At 41.0% G+C, this 18,818-nt stretch overlaps 1 protein-coding gene across 1 annotated transcript in view; it reads left to right on the top strand.

Annotated features, from left to right (window-relative positions):
* The first annotated feature begins 1,181 nt into the window (after nt 1–1,181).
* MYOM1 (myomesin 1) overlaps nt 1,182–18,818 on the top strand; it is a 98,691-nt gene continuing 81,054 nt past the window's right edge. Inside the window, exons 1-3 of the mRNA XM_030925823.1 lie at nt 1,182–1,275; nt 5,809–5,973; nt 10,500–10,661. Of these exons, the coding sequence (XP_030781683.1) occupies nt 1,182–1,275; nt 5,809–5,973; nt 10,500–10,661 (421 nt within the window). The remainder of the gene's footprint in view (nt 1,276–5,808; nt 5,974–10,499; nt 10,662–18,818) is intronic.

The raw sequence follows: 18,818 nt of genomic DNA, 5'->3' as shown, positions 1-18,818 counted from the left end.
ATAGAAGAAGAAACTGATGCATAGGAAGGCAAAATAACTGACCACATTCCCCTGCAGAGCCAGATTTGCACCAGCTGGCCGTTTCTGTGCTCTTGGCCAATACATCGCACTGTCTTGATTTTGTGTGTTCCCAGGTAACTCTAATCAACAGCGAAATAACTTCTCTTTGGAAGCACATCTCCCATCTGCCTCACTTTAATGTGTTGATGTTCATTGAGACCAGAGAGAGAAACAACTTGACAGATCTTGCACAGTGCTGGGAGGCTGGGCTGGTTCCAGAGCTGCCTTAGGGGGTAGATGTGAGGGCTACCGTCAGACATTCCAGACCCAGCTGGAAAGGCAAGTAGGTCTCCTAGAAATGGACCTAACTTCTAGGTTCTCTTCTGTATTGGAGACTGGACTGGACTCTCTGCGGTAACTTTGGAGTTCAGTAGAAGGCACCCCAGTTTAACAACCAGAAGACAACATATCATTCTGTTGTCATGTCCTCAATCTTTTATCACATGTACTCACTATCCTGGGAAACATGGTTCAGGGCAGGGATTGGCAAGTCTGTGGGGCAAATCTAGAAATGCCTCTTGTTTAAACCATTAAGAATGGTTTTTGCATGTTTTAGTGGTTGAAAATAATAAAAAGCAGCACAATATTTTGTGATGTGAAAAGTCATAGGAAGTTTAAATCTCAAAGTTCATAAAGAAGGTTTTATTGGAACACAGTCACGCTCATTCATTCTCCTACTGCTACGGCTGCTTTTGTGTTACAGAGGCAGAGTTGAGTGGTTGTGACAGAGACCAAATGGCCCACAAAGCCTACAATATTTACAGTCTAGTCCTTTACAGAAAATGTTTGGTGACTCCTTGTTTGAAATAATGGTTTAAAATTAAAAAGACCAAGTTACACATCCCGATTCTACCACTCTGTGTGGCCTTCTCTAAACTGTTTCTTCATCGGCATAGCACAGAGGGAAACGCGACTACTTCATAAGCTTTCAGGAAACGTTAAATGAATCAATGTGTACAAAAATGTCTTAGTACATTGTCTGGCAGAACTGATCAATAAATGTTAAGTATTAGAAAAAAGAGCAGAGAGCTTTGTCTGTGACATCTACCAACATTCCAAGCAACTAAACCCCTACCTAGCACATAACAGGTGTTCAGTAAATAGTAACCAAATACGTGAATATGAGCCCTCTGTTTTCTGTTAGAAACAACTGCATTCAGTTCAGGGGTCATCAGAGAGGAGGCTCTGTAAGACTGAGCAATAAGAGAAGTGAGAGTGAGTTGAACTTTCAGTCCCTGCGTTGACAGAGAAGAGGGCAAAAGGAGAAACATGGATCACGATATGGCTGTGGAAATGGGCAAGCTACATTCAGAGGATTGTGAAGTGACCAATAGGCCACTCCTGGGGACACTGGGAGACAAGTCATAGGTTCAGAATTTCCAACTATCCTTTTTTTTTTGGGGGGGGGGGGGGACAGAGTCTCGCTCTGTTACCTAGGATGGAGTGCAGTGATGGGATCTCAGCTCACTGTAACCTCTGCCTCCCCAGTTCAAGAGATTCTCCTGTCTCAGCCTCCTGAGTAGCTGGGATTACAGGTGCGCACCACCATGCCTGGCCAATTTTTGTATTTTTAGTAGAGACAGGATTTCACGATATTGTACCAGGCTGGTCTGGAACTCCTGACCTCAGGTGATCTACCCGCCTCGGCCTCGCAAAGTGCTGAGATTACAGGCATGAGACACCGTGCCTGGCCCCAACTATTCTATCTCAGCAGTAAATCAAGAGATAGGAGAAGAACATGATTTGGGATGTGCTTCTCCATTGCTCTACCAGTCATCCCTTCTCACCTATGGGGCTGATACAAATGATCACAACTTGGGACATTAAATGAGAAGCCATTGCATGAAATCGGTGGAGTAGGTCAGCCACAGACCTCAAGCTAGCCAGGCAGGTGAAAAACTGATCTCAGCCATTTTTAAAACTACCACTAATTTCTTCATGTTTGAAAACCAAGTTAGGGCTTGACTACCTTTTTCAGTCTGACTACTGTAAGTATATAATTCTTTCAACAACCATATATTTTGCTTTTATTGCTTCTCATAAATAGAAGTTCTGATGTAAATGAAATGACTGACATTCACAAATTTGCAGATTACCACTGATCAGAATATTTTTAATAGGTTTTTATGTAATCACATTTAGACTTCATTTTAGATTGTACTTTATAACTTAATGCATTTATTTATTTATTCATTATTGAATACCCACTCTGTGGCAGGCCCAACCTTGCCTTCAAGTGGCTCATGGAACAGTCTGCCAGACAATGTACTAAGACATTTTTGTACACATTGATTCATTTAACGTTTCCTGAAAGCTTATGAAGTAGTCGCGTTTCCCTCTGTGCTATGCCGATGAAGAAACAGTTTAGAGAAGGCCACACAGAGTGGTAGAATCGGGATGTGTAACTTGGTCTTTTTAATTTTAAACCATTATTTCAAACAAGGAGTCACCAAACATTTTCTGTAAAGGACTAGACTGTAAATATTGTAGGCTTTGTGGGCCATTTGGTCTCTGTCACAACCACTCAACTCTGCCTCTGTAACACAAAAGCAGCCGTAGCAGTAGGAGAATGAATGAGCGTGACTGTGTTCCAATAAAACCTTCTTTATGAACTTTGAGATTTAAACTTCCTATGACTTTTCACATCACAAAATATTGTGCTGCTTTTTATTATTTTCAACCACTAAAACATGCAAAAACCATTCTTAATGGTTTAAACAAGAGGCATTTCTAGATTTGCCCCACAGACTTGCCAATCCCTGCCCTGAACCATGTTTCCCAGGATAGTGAGTACATGTGATAAAAGATTGAGGACATGACAACAGAATGATATGTTGTCTTCTGGTTGTTAAACTGGGGTGCCTTCTACTGAACTCCAAAGTTACCGCAGAGAGTCCAGTCCAGTCTCCAATACAGAAGAGAACCTAGAAGTTAGGTCCATTTCTAGGAGACCTACTTGCCTTTCCAGCTGGGTCTGGAATGTCTGACGGTAGCCCTCACATCTACCCCCTAAGGCAGCTCTGGAACCAGCCCAGCCTCCCAGCACTGTGCAAGATCTGTCAAGTTGTTTCTCTCTCTGGTCTCAATGAACATCAACACATTAAAGTGAGGCAGATGGGAGATGTGCTTCCAAAGAGAAGTTATTTCGCTGTTGATTAGAGTTACCTGGGAACACACAAAATCAAGACAGTGCGATGTATTGGCCAAGAGCACAGAAACGGCCAGCTGGTGCAAATCTGGCTCTGCAGGGGAATGTGGTCAGTTATTTTGCCTTCCTATGCATCAGTTTCTTCTTCTATAAAATGCAGATATTAGTGGTACTTACCTAATAGCATTATTATGGGGTTTGTGTTAATAGGTATTAAATGCTTGGACCAATACTTGGTCAAAATTGAATTCAGTAAATGTTAGCTTGCATTTTCAAGTGCAATGAAAGAAGTCTTAGGAGGGACAAAATATATGAGAAAGGGCCTAAGTTTTGGAGTCAAGAAGTTATGGGTGTGAATTTCAATTTCACACACACTACCTGTGAAATTCTGGCATTAGGTGTGTGTTACTTTTGTGAACTTCCATATCCCCACCTGAAAGAGAGGAAGACAATAATATATATGGCATAGAGTTGTTGCAAGGAATTGATGATATGTCAAATGTGAAAGTGTCTGGCATGTAATAATCCATCAACAAATAGTCATTTCTTTCCCAAGTTCTTTCTTTGGTGAAAAGAGGAAATAAAACCTGGGAGAGTTGATTATGCAGGCTGCATTTACTCAATCTATAAATAAGATATTTCTGAGAACAATATTTTTAAAAGTTAGAATATTTTAAACTTTTCCATTTTCTCCCGTGGACATTTCTTACAATATTTATTACTCAGATCATTAAAGAAAATGAAGCAACTTATTTTAAAACTCCATTAAAATTATTTAATTAAAAATTATTGTTATTTTTATGGATACAGAGTGTGTATATTTTTTTTTTTTTTTTTTTTTTTTTTTTTTTTTTTGAGGCGGAGTCTCGCTCTGTCGCCCGGACTGGAGTGCAGTGGCCGGATCTCAGCTCACTGCAAGCTCCGCCTCCCGGGTTTACGCCATTCTCCTGCCTCAGCCTCCCGAGTAGCTGGGACTACAGGCGCCCGCCACCTCGCCCGGCTAGTTTTTGTATTTTTAGTAGAGACGGGGTTTCACTGTGTTAGCCAGGATGGTCTCGATCTCCTGACCTCGTGATCCGCCCGTCTCGGCCTCCCAAAGTGCTGGGAAATTATTGTTATTTTATGATAGTAGTTGTATATATTGATGGGGTACATGTGATATTTTGATACAAGCATACAATGTGTAATGATCAAATCACCATAATTGGAGCATCCATCATCTCAAACATGTCTTATTTCTTTGTATTATGGACATTCCAATTCCACTCTTTCCGTTGTTTGAAAATATGCAATAAATTAACTGTAGTTGCACTATTGTGCTACCACACACTAGATCTCATTCCTTGCATCTAATTGTATTTTTGTACCCATTAACTAACCCGTCTTTATTCCCCCTTGCACTAAGCTTCCCAGCCTCTGGTAACCATCATTCTACTCTCTATCTCCATGAGTTCAATTCTTTTTAGCTCTCACATGTGAGTGAGAACACATGATATCGGTTCTTCTGTGCCTGGCTTACTTCCCTTAACATAATGTCCTCTAGATCCATCCATGTTGTTGCAAATGACAGATTTCAATTTTTTTTTTTTTTTTGCTGAATAACATTCCATTGAATATAAGTACCACGTTTTCTTCATTCATTCTGCCATGGATGAACACTTAGGTTAATTTCACGTCCTGGCCTATTGTGAAAAGGGCTGCAATAAACATCGGCGTGCAGATGTCTCTGCTATATACTGATTTCTTTTCTTTAAGGTATAAACCCAGCAATGGGATTGCTGGATTCTACGGTAATTTTTTTAATTTTCTGAGGAACCTCCATACTGTTCTCCATAGTGGTTGTAGTAATTCACATTCCCAGCAACAGCTCAAGAGGGTTTCCTTTTCTCCACATCTTCGTCAGCGTTATTGCCTATCTTTTGGATACATTTCAATTGGGGTGAGATGATCTCTCATTGCACTTTTGATTTGCATTTCTCTGATGATTAGTGATGTTGAGCCTTTTTCCATATACCAGTTGGCCATTTGTGTGTCTTCTTTTTAGAAATGTCCATTCAGATCTTTTGCTCATTTTTAAATTGGATTACTTGAATTTTTTGCTATTGAGTACTTAGAGCTTCTTGTATATTCTGGTTATTAATCCCTTGTCAGATGAAAAACTCCATTTTTATGAATAATGGATATGGCTATTTTGTCCCAAGAGTACGAGCAGTAGAGTTTAAATTAACTCAACATCTAAAATTACAAAGTGCATATGTTGCAGCTAAAGATTTAAGTCTAGGTTAAAAGTGGTATTAATTTGCCTTTAAGACATTAAACCTGACCCTTTAAATTCTATTCATTATGATAATAAAAATAAGCGTTTAGCTTTTATAACCAATGAAGCAAGAATTTCCATACAAATGATATATGCATATGTTCTAAATACTTCTTATATAGAGTTTCATTTTGACCCAGATAAATCATTTGCTCATTTGTTGTTTTTTTTTGTTTTTTTTTTTTTTTTTTTGCTGTGACTGCTTTCTGCCTGTGCTTATTAAACTGCTTGTGTCTCTTTGATGAAGAAAAAAATTACGGATATTTGTTATTTTTGTACCCAGTTGCTGTGACCCCGTATGGTTATGCATCCAAATTTGAGATCCACTTTGATGACAAATTTGATGTGTCTTTTGGGAGAGAGGGAGAGACAATGAGTCTGGGCTGTCGCGTAGTCATCACTCCTGAAATTAAACATTTCCAGCCAGAGATCCAGTGGTACAGAAATGGTGAGTCTTTACAATGAATGCTCACTTAGGTTCTTATTCGAAGAAGGTTGTAGACCAGATTGCAGATCTGTTTATCAGAGCTGACGGAATCTGGAAGTTAGAAGGGACTACCTTTACACGATTAAAAGGTTTTTACATATATAGCAAAGTAGCAACACTTTCCTATTTATGGAGATGATATTTTCCTTTTAACAGGTAAAATGTGGAAAGAATCATAAAGAATGTATATTATACTGGGCATGGTGGCTCATGCCTGTAATCCCAGCACTTTGGGAGGCTGAGGCGGGTGGATCACCTGAGGTCAGACGTTTGACACCAGCCTGGCCAACATGATGAAACCCCATCTCTACTATATAAAAATTAGCCAGGCGTGGTGGTACCCACCTGTAATCCCAGTTACTCAGGAGGCTGAGGCAGGAGAATCACTTGAACCCGGGAGGCAGAGGTTGCAATGAGTGGAGATGGCGCCGTTGTACCTGGGCGACAGAGCGACTGTCTCAAAAAAAAAAAATAAAGGGTATATTCATTTTGTAAGTTAATCCATTTGGTAAAATACCCATCGTCATAGACTTATTTATACCACAAAAATGGTACGTAACTTTAAAAAACATAACCTTATGAAATAATAAAATCCTGACATTATTATTAATTAACCAGAAGAGTACATTCAGAAAAATTTCAGACTCTGGCACTTTGTTTTAATGTATTAAAGGCTTTTTATAATTTTTAAATTTTTGATAAGAATATTCTGCATGCAATATATCCAAGTTATACTGATGTCCCTTAAGGACACAAAAATAGATAAAATGATCCTTTTGTTTTACATCATATTATAACAGGCTGGTAGAACAGAAAGAAATTCCTTCCATTGTCAGTTCCTCTGACTCTGGCTTTAAATCACAATTTGATCTCATTTTGCTTCAAACAGGCCTAGAGCCATGATACTTTGGTGTGAGAAAGAAATAAGGATTTAATTAAGCACTTTGGGAGGCGGAGGTGGGCAGATGACCTGAGGTCAGGAGTTTGAGACCAGCCTGGCCAACATGGTGAAACGCTGTCTCTACCAAAAACTGCAAAAATTAGCCAGGTGTGGTGGCGCACAACTGTAGTCCCAGCTACTTGGGTGGCTGAGGCAGGGGAATCGCTTGAACTCAGAAGGCAGATGTTGCATTGAGCCAAGATTGCGCCATTGCACTCCAGCCTGGGTGACAGAGCGGGACTCCATCTCAAAACAAAACAAACAAAATAAAAAACATAAAATAAAATAACAGTAAATCTTAGGTCCAAATACACTAAGTTTCCATACTAGAGTATCTCGTAGAATAGACCAAGATATAGAAACTGTTTGAAGAGAATAAGGGATTGCCCCAAATCACACAATCAAATTCTTGCCACGGGAGACCTCCAGACCTGCTGGTGTTTACTCTAAGCCTGGAGATCTTTTCACTACCTTGTGCTTCTTTTTGTATTGTCTGTATTAGGTCTAATATAGACAAAAAGCCTCATGCAAAAATTTGTACTTTTTCTGACCTGTCTGCCTCCCTTTATGCCTGGGTATTGAAAAAAGCATTGAAATTTAAGAAACTGAATTTGCCCCTACATATATAGTTATCTATGAGGCCTATGCTAGCTCCTAGCTAATAGAAAATGTGTCGTGGAGAGAGCAATGAATAAGGCCTAGGGACTTTCATCATCCCTTTTAATTTATCTTAAAGTTTTCACTATGTTTATTTATACAGAGGATTATATTTTAAAGCTCTTAAAAAACTGTAAAAGTCCAGACACATATAGTAGGATACTAGTAAGATTATCATATAATTTTTCTGTTTAATTGTTTTAGAAAATAAATTTTGGAAAAATACAGAAAAATGAAAGAAAAAATAGTTAATGATAATGCTTTGCAGTATTATCCTATAAGGTACTTTATTATTATTATTGGTATTACTATTTATTATTCAAAGTCCATTTTGTTCAGGTAAAAAAACAAAGGCACAGAGAGGTTAAGTAATTTGCCTGAAAGTTACATAATTAGTTAGTGAAAGAGATCAGACTGAGCTGGGCATGGTGGCTCAGGCCTGTGATCCCAGCACTTTGGGAGGCCGAGGTGGGCAGATCACTTGCGGTCTGGAGTTTCAGACCAGCCTGGCCAACCTGGTAAAATCCCATCTCTAGTAAAAAAAAAAAAAAAAAAGAAAGAAAGAAAGAAATAATTAGCCAGGCGTGGTGGCGCATGCCTGTAATCCCAACTACTCAGGAGGCTGAGGCATGATAATCGCTTGAACCTGGGATGCGGAGGTTGCAATGAACTGAGCTCACACCACTGCACTCTAGCCTGGGTGACAGAGCGAGACGCTGCCTCAAATAAAAGTTAAAAAAAAAAAAGACTTTAGATAGAAAGAGATCAGACTGAAATACAGGTCCTCTCCGGAGCTGACTTTTTGGGCCTGTGAACGGTGCCATCTTACAGGACCAAGAGACCTGGGCTTCGTTTAATGCTCTGCTGGCACCCTCTTGAAGTTCATAATCACTTTATCTTTTTTTTTTTTTTTTTTTTTTTTTGGAGACGGAGTCTTGCTCTGCCACCCAGGCTGGAGTACAGTGGCCGGATCACAGCTCACTGCAAGCTCCGCCTCCCGGGTTTACGCCATTCTCCTGCCTCAGCCTCCGGAGTAGCTGGGACTACAGGCGCCCGCCACCTCGCCCGGCTAGTTTTTTGTATTTTTTAGTAGAGACAGGGTTTCACCATGTTAGCCAGGATGGTCTCGATCTCCTGACCTCGTGATCCGCCCATCTCGGCCTCCCAAAGTGCTGGGATTACAGGCTTGAGCCACCGCGCCCGGCCAATCACTTTATCTTTGACCTTGTGTTTTATACATGGAGTCCAATGGGACTATGGCATATGCACATGATAGGAGGAAATATGGCAATGGCAGTTCAGACCCGTGTAGATACGGGATCCTGGGCACAGTGAGCAGTGGGTAGTGGACAGTGTGAGCACTGGGCAGCAGGCGTGGTCTTCAGGTGTGCACATGAGCACTTGGGGCAGTCTGTGGCACCATGGCATTCCAAGGTGATGGCAGAGACCAGGACCTAGGGCAGACTGGAATTAGCAATGGTGGTGGCCCCAGCAGCAGCAGCAGCAGTGGTGATGGGTCCCATGGCTGCAGAGGAGAGAAGGGGCTCGGTGTGGAGGCAGCACAGGGACACACAGTGTGGGGCCAGCTTGCCCGGCCTTCCCCAGAACTCAGGTCTGTGGGATCTGCACGAATATTAACTCCTAGCCTGAGCATGGGGACAGGAACTGCTGGCGATAGGACAGTAAACTTTGTCAGTCAAATATTATAAAATAAAAGTGTACATGTAGACACTGCAATAAAGCACGTAAGGCAGTTATTAGAATTCTTCAAGGAAGTTCGAATCTCTGGTTTTGAGGCTTAGAATTAGAAGTTAAATTTAAAGATGGTAGCATTTGATGGAAAAGAATATTTTCATATGAAACTTTGGATGAGCCTATTAACAAGGAAGACAGTTTTAAAATTACCACTTATAATTGAAGATACAGTAATGGAATACATAAACAGACATCCTGAATTTTATACAAATCATGAAATCATGTTTGGCTTGTAGTATTACCTCCACAAGTTAAAGCCATATTAGACAAAGCATTAAAAGGAAACTGTATAAATTCACACTTAAAATTAAATTGAGATTTACATGAAACTGATTTGTATGAAGAATTAAATCTTCTTGGAATAATTACCCTTTTGTTCTAGATTCTAGATTGTCCCTTTATTCTAGATTCTAGAATCTGGAGTCATCAGTTCTAGATTACTAAAATTTGTATTTTGAAATAGTTTCTCAGAAAGTTAACCCAATGTTGTCATAGCCTATATAACTTCCTTAACAGCTCCAGTAACAGTTACATCAGCAGAAAGGTCCTTCTAAAAAAATCATGGAAACTCATTCGTGAGCTTGCATTTATAAAGAGTGACTGATACTGCTTTTGATTATGTTGATTTAAAATAAAGTTGCTAAAAGTATGAATTTTGATGACTAATAAATGAATTTGCAGAAAAGCGGACCAGCAATATCTTATTATCAATCAAGGTCTCCCTACTAGTAACGTATTATTATTGATTGCATATACAATTATGGCACAAAAGTATGATTTTTTCAACTTGTATTACCCCTATTATATTCTTGTAAGTAATAAAATATTTTTAAAGGAATAAGACATATTTTAGCACCTTTAATTGCACTTTTTCTCTGCTTTTTGAACAAGGGCCCTTGTAAGGTAATTTTACAACAGGCACCTGCAGATTATGTGTCTGCCCCGATCCCGTTACTTTTGGTCCAGTATTTTTACCAATGTAAACATATCAGAACGGCTCGGAGTCCTAGAGACTTCCTGTAGTAGTTAAATCACTTTCAGTATAGAAAAGGCTAAGGAGAGGAATGGAGGGGAGACAAGAAGGAAGTAATAAAACAAAAATAAGTTAATTTGCTTACTTTTAAAATATTTCTAGGAGTACCTCTTTCTCCGTCGAAATGGGTGCAAACACTTTGGAGTGGAGAGCGGGCAACACTGACATTTTCCCATCTCAACAAAGAAGATGAAGGCCTCTATACAATCCGTGTACGGATGGGAGAATATTATGAACAATATAGTGCTTATGTGTTTGTTCGAGGTAAGTCCTAGCAAAAAACCAAACACCTAACAATATTTAGTACACCGAAGCCAAAGCCGTTTTTGATTACAAAACAGTTCAAACATGTTTCATAATGATGGAAGAGTCATTTCAAAATTCTGGCCGGGTGCAATGTCTGATGCCTGTAATCCTGGCACTTTGGGAAGCTGAGATGGGTGGATCACTTGAGCTCAGGAGTTCGAGACCAGCCTGGGCAACATGGTAAAATCTCATCTCTACAAAAAATTAGCTGGGCATGGTGGTGCACGCTTGTAGTCTCAGCTACTTGGGAGGCTGGAGTGGGAGGATGGCTTGAGCCTGGCAGGCAGAAGTTCCAGGTGGCTGAGATTGTGCCACTGTGCTCCAGCCTGGGTGACAGAGTGAGACCCTGTCTCAAAACAAAAGCAAAAAAAAGGTAGACCTAGTTAAAAGGTGAGCTCTGAGGGCACCAACTCAAAAGTCACCATTTTCCAGACCATGTTTCCATCATTAATATCAGGACTTTCTTCATCTTTAGGGAGCCACTAGTACAGTTCCCTATGACTGTTCAGGTGGAGATGCTAAATCCTAATGATACCCGCCATCTCAGTTTAAAGAAGCTGCTGCAAAAGAGGGATCTGTTATTTTGGGTATAAGTCTTTAAGATGTATTTCAGAGAGTAAGTTTATTATTTCATTTCAGGTCCCTTGGCCCATAACTGAACTTTATAGCCTCTGTTTTGGTGAACTAGGAAGCAAGGAGTTTCAGCTTAATTCTTGAGACAAACCATAATTGTTGACTTTGGGAGTCTTTCTATTTTTTCAGTGTTTGTTTGTTTGTTTGAGAGGGAGTCTCCCTCAGTCACCCAGACTGGAGTACAGTGGTGCGATCTCGGCTCACTGCAAGCTCTGCCTCCCAGGTTCACGCCATTCTCCTGCCTCAGCCTCCCGAGTAGCTGGGACTACAGGTGCCAACCACCACGCCCGGCTAATTTTTGTATTTTTAGTAGAGACGGGGTTTCACCGTGTTAGCCAGGATGGTCTCAATCTCCTGACCTCATGATCTACCTGTCTCGGTCTCCCAGAGTGCTGGGTTTATAGGCCTGAGCTACTGCGCCCAGCCTTTTCAGTGGTGTCTTAAATGGATTGGACCTGTACACATGGAATATGATTCCTCCATGGGATCCTAGCACTTTGGAAGACCATTAGCACTTTTAGGCTACCAGGTAGTGTTCTGTGTTTTTTTACGGGATGATTAGTCAGATGCAGTCGTAAGAAGAGATCCAGGAGAGGCACAAGAAAACAACGTGTATGATACTCACAGGTCCTAGAACAGGAACAGCAGGGCCACATGGGAAAGTGCCAGTGTCAGTCATGAGTCAGAAGGGGCAGGAGGAGCAAAGGAGTGCCTAGACCAAGGCCTTTATTGGAGTTTCCTTGGGAAAGGAAAGTAGGGCAATTAGCAAGTTAGGATTGGCTAGTTCAAATAATTTCAGTAGGTTGTAAGTTACAGGTGTGGTCCCTACTTGCCTGGTACCTGGCCCCAGGGATGATTAAGGCAGAGCAATATTGCTTCCTGGGTTCTACAGGCCAGATAAAGGAGGTGTGGCTGGAGTGGTTAGTTTGCATATCAGTCATGCTCCCCTCTGGGCCCTAAGAATTGGCTTGCCTCAGGAAGGCAGGCCTTCCTTAGTCAGAAAGGTGTCTAAGATGTTAAAGCATCATAATGGGCTGGGCGTGGTGGCTCAAGCCTGTAATCCCAGCACTTTGGGAGGCCGAGACGGGCGGACCACGAGGTCAGGAGATCGAGACCATCCTGGCTAACCCGGTGAAACCCCGTCTCTACTAAAAAATACAAAAAAAAAAAAAAAAAACTAGCTGGGCGAGGTGGCAGGCGCCTGTAGTCCCAGCTACTGGGGAGGCTGAGGCAGGAGAATGGCGTAAACCTGGGAGGCGGAGCTTGCAGTGAGCCAAGATCCGGTCACTGCACTCCAGCCTGGGCGACAGAGTGAGACTCCGTCTCAAAAAAAAAAAAAAAAAAAGCATCATAATGTAGAGAAAATTTAAAATATAAACAATGCAGGTAGACTAGCTCATTTTTATCTGTCATGTGCTAAATAGCATCATAAACTCATAAACATTTCGAGTACTCAGCTGGGATCCACAGACTTCCAAAGGGTCTGTGACTAGAACTGTATTTCAATATAATTAGTTTTTTTGGTAATCACAAACATTTTATTTTATGTGTTTAAATGCATTACTCTCAGAAGGACCTCTAGGCTTTACCGGCTTGTCAAAGGGGTTGATGATTCAAAAAATGTTAGGCTTCTTATCCTAGTACAACCCCTTAATTTTAAGATGCAGAAACTGAGGTACAAAAAAGTACAGTAATTTACCAAAAACTTCAGTTAATTAGAAGCAGAAGTGGAACTAGGTTGTAGGTCTTCCAATGGCTAACCCAGGATTTTAATTAGGATCTAGACTAAGCTGCTGAAATGAAATAACAAAGGGTTTGTTTCTCTCCTCTATGTGAAAGTTGGGTATGATCCTGATGCCTCTTCCCAGGTCCCCTCTATGTTGTTATTGCACTGTGCCTGGGGTACTGTCCCAGGTTCCCATCCCAGCCTATGGGGAGGGGAAAGAAAGGGAGTGGAGGGGCAGAGGCCGAATTGCACTCATCACTTCTGCTTGGTGCACACTTAGCACATGCAGACACTTCACAGTAAGGGGAGCTAGGATGTACAGTCTCTTGTTAGCCAGCCATGTTTTCTGCTAATGCTCAGGGGTCCTAGTACTAAAAGGAAACCGGAAGACTGATTACTGGGGACAGTTAGCAGGCCATACCACATCAGCATTGAACAATACAAATGATCATTGAATTCTGTCCCAGACCGGCAACTGGTACAGATATCTGAATATCTATTACATCTGAAAAGCGTGTCAGGCGTTCTCCGCCACAGAAGCATCATGAAAAAGTCTATATCGTCAGGGAAGACAGGAGCTGGCCTTCTGGGAAAATTGCGGTAAGAACCAACATACTGCCATTAGCAAGTGTGTTCATTTAGCCAAATCACCAGGATAAACCTGGCTAGATGAGGATGAACTAAGCAAAGTCTTTGCTTCCGCTTTCCGTTGTTTTACCAGGGCCAGAGAACATCGCTGGCTATTCCAGAAATCTTTGTCATGCTCCTTCCTTCGTGAACTTTTTCTGGGAACTCTGACCTAGTCTAGGGTTCCTCAGCATTTCTCAGTGCCCACACCCAGAAAGGTGCCTCTTTGCCAGGTTTAGGCCAGACTTCATGTTACTAACTATGGACGAGGCGAAGGTGTTCCAATTTAAAATTTACACTTAAGCCAGCTTTCAAATCCACAAATTCAGGAAATAGAAAGATTCTCAGTTTGTCAGAGGTTGATGTGAGAGAATTGAAAAGGTAAATGGAAAAGACAAAATTGGAAAGGTAAATTTCAGAATTGCATTGTGAATTTTACAATCTTTAGAAAAAGATTTCACTTATAAATTTATTTTAAATGATATATATTAGGTTTTTAAAAACGTATTTTTGAGATATAATTTACATGCCATAAAGTTCACTCATGCTAAGTTACAATTTGGTGTTTTTTAGTTTATTTACAGAGTTGGGCAACCATTACCCACACTCCACTTTTAGAAAATTTTGACCAGGTACAATGGCTCACGCCTGTAATCCCAGCACTTTGGGAGGCCAAGAAAGGAGGCTCTCTTGAGTCCAGGAGTTTGAGAACAGCCTGGGCAACATAGCAAGACCCCATCTCTACAAAAACTGAAAACAATTAGCTGGGCGTGGTGCATTCCTGTGGTCCCGGCTACTCAGGAGGCTGAGGTGGGAGGATTGCTTGAGTCCAGGAGGTCGAGGCTGTGATGAGTGGTGATTGCACCACTGCACTCCAGCCTGGGTGGCAGAATGAGACCCTGTCTTAAAAAAAAAGAGAAAAGAAAAGAAAGTGAGAGAGAAGAAGAAAAGAAGGCAGGGAAGGGAAAGGAAGGGAAAGGAAGAAGGAGGAGGAGGAGGAGGAGGAGAAGAAGAAGAAGGAGGAGGAGGAGGAGGAGAGGAGGAAAAAGAAGAAGAAGAAGAGGAGAAGAAGGGAAGAAGAAGGGAAGAAGAAGAGAAGGAGAAAGGGAAGGAAGGCAGGCAGGTAGGGAAGGAAGGAGGGAAGGAGAGAAGGAAGGGAAGGAAGGAAAAGAAAGAAAATTTACATCAACCCAAAAAGATTTCTCCTCCCTATTTCCCTCTTCCATACCCAGTCTAGCCTCCTGCAACTACTAATCACTTCTTTTTTTTTTTTTTTTTAGACGATTCGCTCTGTCGCCAGGTGGAGCGGTCTCCAGTCTCACTGCAAGTCCGCTCCGGGTTCACCCTTCTTGCCTACCCGAGTCTGGACACAGGCGCCTCCGGTGCTAGTTTTTGTATTTTTCGTAGATACGGGGTTTCACATGTAGCCGGATGGCTCGATCTCTGACTCGATCGCCCTCTGGCTCCAAAGTGTGGATTAAGTTGCCATACTAATTCATTTCTTCTCATAGATTTTCTTCGAACATTTCTGGGTCTCTATGGTTTTTTATGTCGGCATTCTTTGGCTTTACGTGTTTTGAGGTTCATTCATGTTGTAACACATATTATTCCTTTTTCTTATTAAATTGCATTCCAATACATGGATATGCATCCTTTTGGCTGTACGTTCACCTGCGATGGACAGTGTGATTGTTTTTACTCTTTGGTTATTATAAACATTTGTGTTCATATTTATAGGCCTGTATCTTCATTTCTCTTGGGTACCGACCTACAAGTGGAATTGCTAGGTCATATGGTAAATTTGTGTTTAACTTTGTAAGAAACTGCCATTGTTTAAATAATATTTTATTTTTTTTTAACCTTGCATTCGTTGAGCTGCGTGAGGTCACTTCAGGGCATTGTTTTGGAGCTCTGATATTCTTGCAGCTTAGAAAATAGCTTCCACACCAGAATGATCAGTGTATAAAGCACCATATGTCTGCAGAAACACAGTGTAAAGAGCTGTACACATTTGGCCAAGATTTTATTACACAGATAATATGTGTTCATTGTGAAAAAATAGATACTATAAATTTAACAAATAAAAAGTAAAGCCATCCATAAGTCTACCACCCACAGGTATGCAGTGTTATCATTTTATTACGTATTCCTTGAGGTTTTGATGTATTCTTTCCTTCTCTTTCTCTTTATTTTTTCACACAGTCTCTCTCTCGCTCTCTCTCACTGCAGAGAGAAAGAGACAGAGAAATAATAAAGTGATAAAGGGCGTCATTAAAATGTCATGAAAGAAGAATTGAAAATGGCAAATAGGTATATGAAAAAATTTTCATTAGTAATCAAATCAATGAAAATTGAAATGAGGCTGGGCACAGTGGCTCATGCCTGTAATCCCAGCACTTTGGGAGGCCCAGGTGGGAGGATCACTTGAGCCCAGGAGTTCAAGACCAGCCCGGGCAACATAGTGAGACCCTGTCTCTACAAAAAATTAAAAAATTAGTTGGGCATAGTGGAGTATGCCTATAGCCCTAGCTACTTGAAGAGGTAGGAGAGCTTGAGTCTGGGAGGTCAAAGCCACAGTGAACCATGATTGCCTCACTGCACTCCAGCCTGGGCAACACACTGAGACCCTACCTCAAAAAAAAAAAAAAAAAAAGAAAATGGAAATGAGATTATTTTTCCTGTCATATTGAAAAGATTTAAAGTTTTTTGAAATCCACTGGGGTAAAGGAATGGAGAAACAACGCTGCTACAGTGGCTGGTGAGTATAAATTGGTTTAACTTTTCTCAGGGTCTTTGCCACTAAATATCAAAAACACACATTTCCAACAATTCTAGTTCTAAGAACTAAGTGGACAGAGGTGAAAAAAACATTTGGGGGAAAATTGGAAGAAATATAGATATTCATCAATATGCAAGTTGTAGAATAAAGTATAATAGATGCTCCATGAAACAATGACATACCACACAGCAATGAAAACCAGTGTCTACCCGCATGTATTGATATGGAAATATGTCAAGAAAAAACAGCTTACATGAAACTATATAGTAAAATCACTTCGTTTCAAATATAATTATTTCTGAGTTTATAAATATAGAAGAAAGTCTAGAAAGATTTAGGCCAATATGTTAATAGTAGTTATCTCTGGATTATAAAAAAGGGATTTTAACATATTTTTTGATTATCATACAGTTCACATAAAATATATATAATACTTTTACAATAAAGACAATAGAATTACTTGCATTTGGCAAAAAGTTTTTAATAGTCTGTGTCAGAGGTCAAAATATAAAGAGTAGTAGGCTAATCTTTGACCTAATAATCAAACTTACAAAAAGTTTGGCTATTTGGAGGGCTGGGAGAGGGAAGGGCAGAGGCATAGAAGAGGATTAATGTTGTCTGAAGGGTGCTGTGGGCCCCACACTGTGTAGCAGCTGCTGGAAGCCAAATACTATGATTCCTTGCTTCACAGTTGCCACTTGTCATCCCAAGTATGTTTTGCTTCTCACACTATGTCGTAGCTTCTTGAGAAAAAGAAGGTTATTATTATTATTATTATTATTATTATTATTATTATTATTAGGAGACAAGGTCTTACTCTGTCACCCAGGCTGGAGTGTAGTAGTGCGATCATAGCTCACTGCAGCCTCTACCTCCCAGACTCAAACAATCTTCTTCCATCAGCCTCTCAAGTAACTGGAAACACAGGCCTGCACTTCCACACCTGGCTATTTTTGTTTAAATGCATAGAAACAGGATCTCACCATGTTGCCCAGGCTGGTCTTGAATTCCTGGGCTCAAGTGATCTACCTGCCTCAGCCTCCCAAAGTGCTAGGATTACAGGCATGACTCGCTGCACCCAGCTAGGATCCTTATTTTTTAACTTTTGCAGTTAACACCTAGAAGAGCACTGAATGAATGAATGAATGAATGAGCGAATGAATGCCTGAGTAACTTGGAAGATTATCAAGTCCACCTCAGTTCCAAGCAATGCTATACAAATGCTGAACAATGGCTCCCTGCATGCCCGCTGTCTGCCAGGCTCCACAACAGCGTATTCTTGCCATCGTGCATCTAAGCCATGGATGCCCAGCTCACTAAACTCTGCTCTATCAATTCAGGGGCTGCTGGTTGTTGTGCTATAGGCCATTAGCAAAGGACATGGCTAGAGGTTGCCAGCTGTCCCCCTTGTAGCTGAGTGGCTTTCTAGCAATGCCTTTTTTGCAGCCCAAGCATGTCAGCCTCAGCATCTCCACCTCCTCTGCAGCTCTACTCTGCCTTTGCCATCAGCAGCACCACTCTCCGCCATCTAGTGCTCTGAAAGTCTGGAAGGAAAGAAGTGTCTCCTCATCAAAATGCTCGTTTCCTGTTGAGTGGCACGCAGAGATTCTGCATTAAGTTTTAGGCACAGTGGTTTAGTTACATTCTCCTGTAGCGTGTCTGCAGGAGATATTTGCCTAGACGCTTTCCTGCTGGTTCACAGAGCAAGAGACAGAATGTTCAAAACTCAAGTGGCTTGAGCTCTTCATAGGTAATGCAAACCTGTTAAATGCAGAAGTAGACAAATATTTCTGCTATGTTATCAAATGTCCTTGTAACTCATAAGAGTTACAGAATGTAGATCACAGGAAAAGAAAGTGTTTGTTTGGTTGACATGGGTGCTTTCCCTTGAGTGAGTGGCTCCTGCATGTCTCGGCCTCTTCTACTAACTCCGCTTATGAAAGCGTTGGTCAAATGCCAGGAGGAATTGGCAAACGTGGGCCTCCGCCCCCAGGGACCCTGCCTCTTGTCTTAATGATTCTCACTTAAAAGGTTGCTAACTGAATATTTTCATTCCCCCTTTTCTCCCTCCTATAAACAGCCCTGATTCACTAATTTAGCTGTGCCTGAGGGGCTGCGTGGTCAGGGGATCCCATTTCATAAAAAGGGATTGTACTGTTTCTTGTATTATCCTGGACTTTTACTAAACTCAGATAAACTAAGCTCAGATGTGAGTATTGCATTGGAGTTCTTTCCCTAAATGTCTTCAGTTTGGTGACAATCATTTGATTCAAACAAATGTTTTCTCTTTCAAAATGGTGGTGTCTTGCCTAGGGACTGGCGAAGCTCTATGACTCGTATTTTCTTGCGG

The sequence above is a fragment of the Rhinopithecus roxellana genome, chromosome 21 (assembly GCF_007565055.1).
Source record: "Rhinopithecus roxellana isolate Shanxi Qingling chromosome 21, ASM756505v1, whole genome shotgun sequence".
Lineage (NCBI taxonomy): Eukaryota > Metazoa > Chordata > Mammalia > Primates > Cercopithecidae > Rhinopithecus > Rhinopithecus roxellana.
This window is presented reverse-complemented; position numbering and strand designations above follow the sequence as displayed.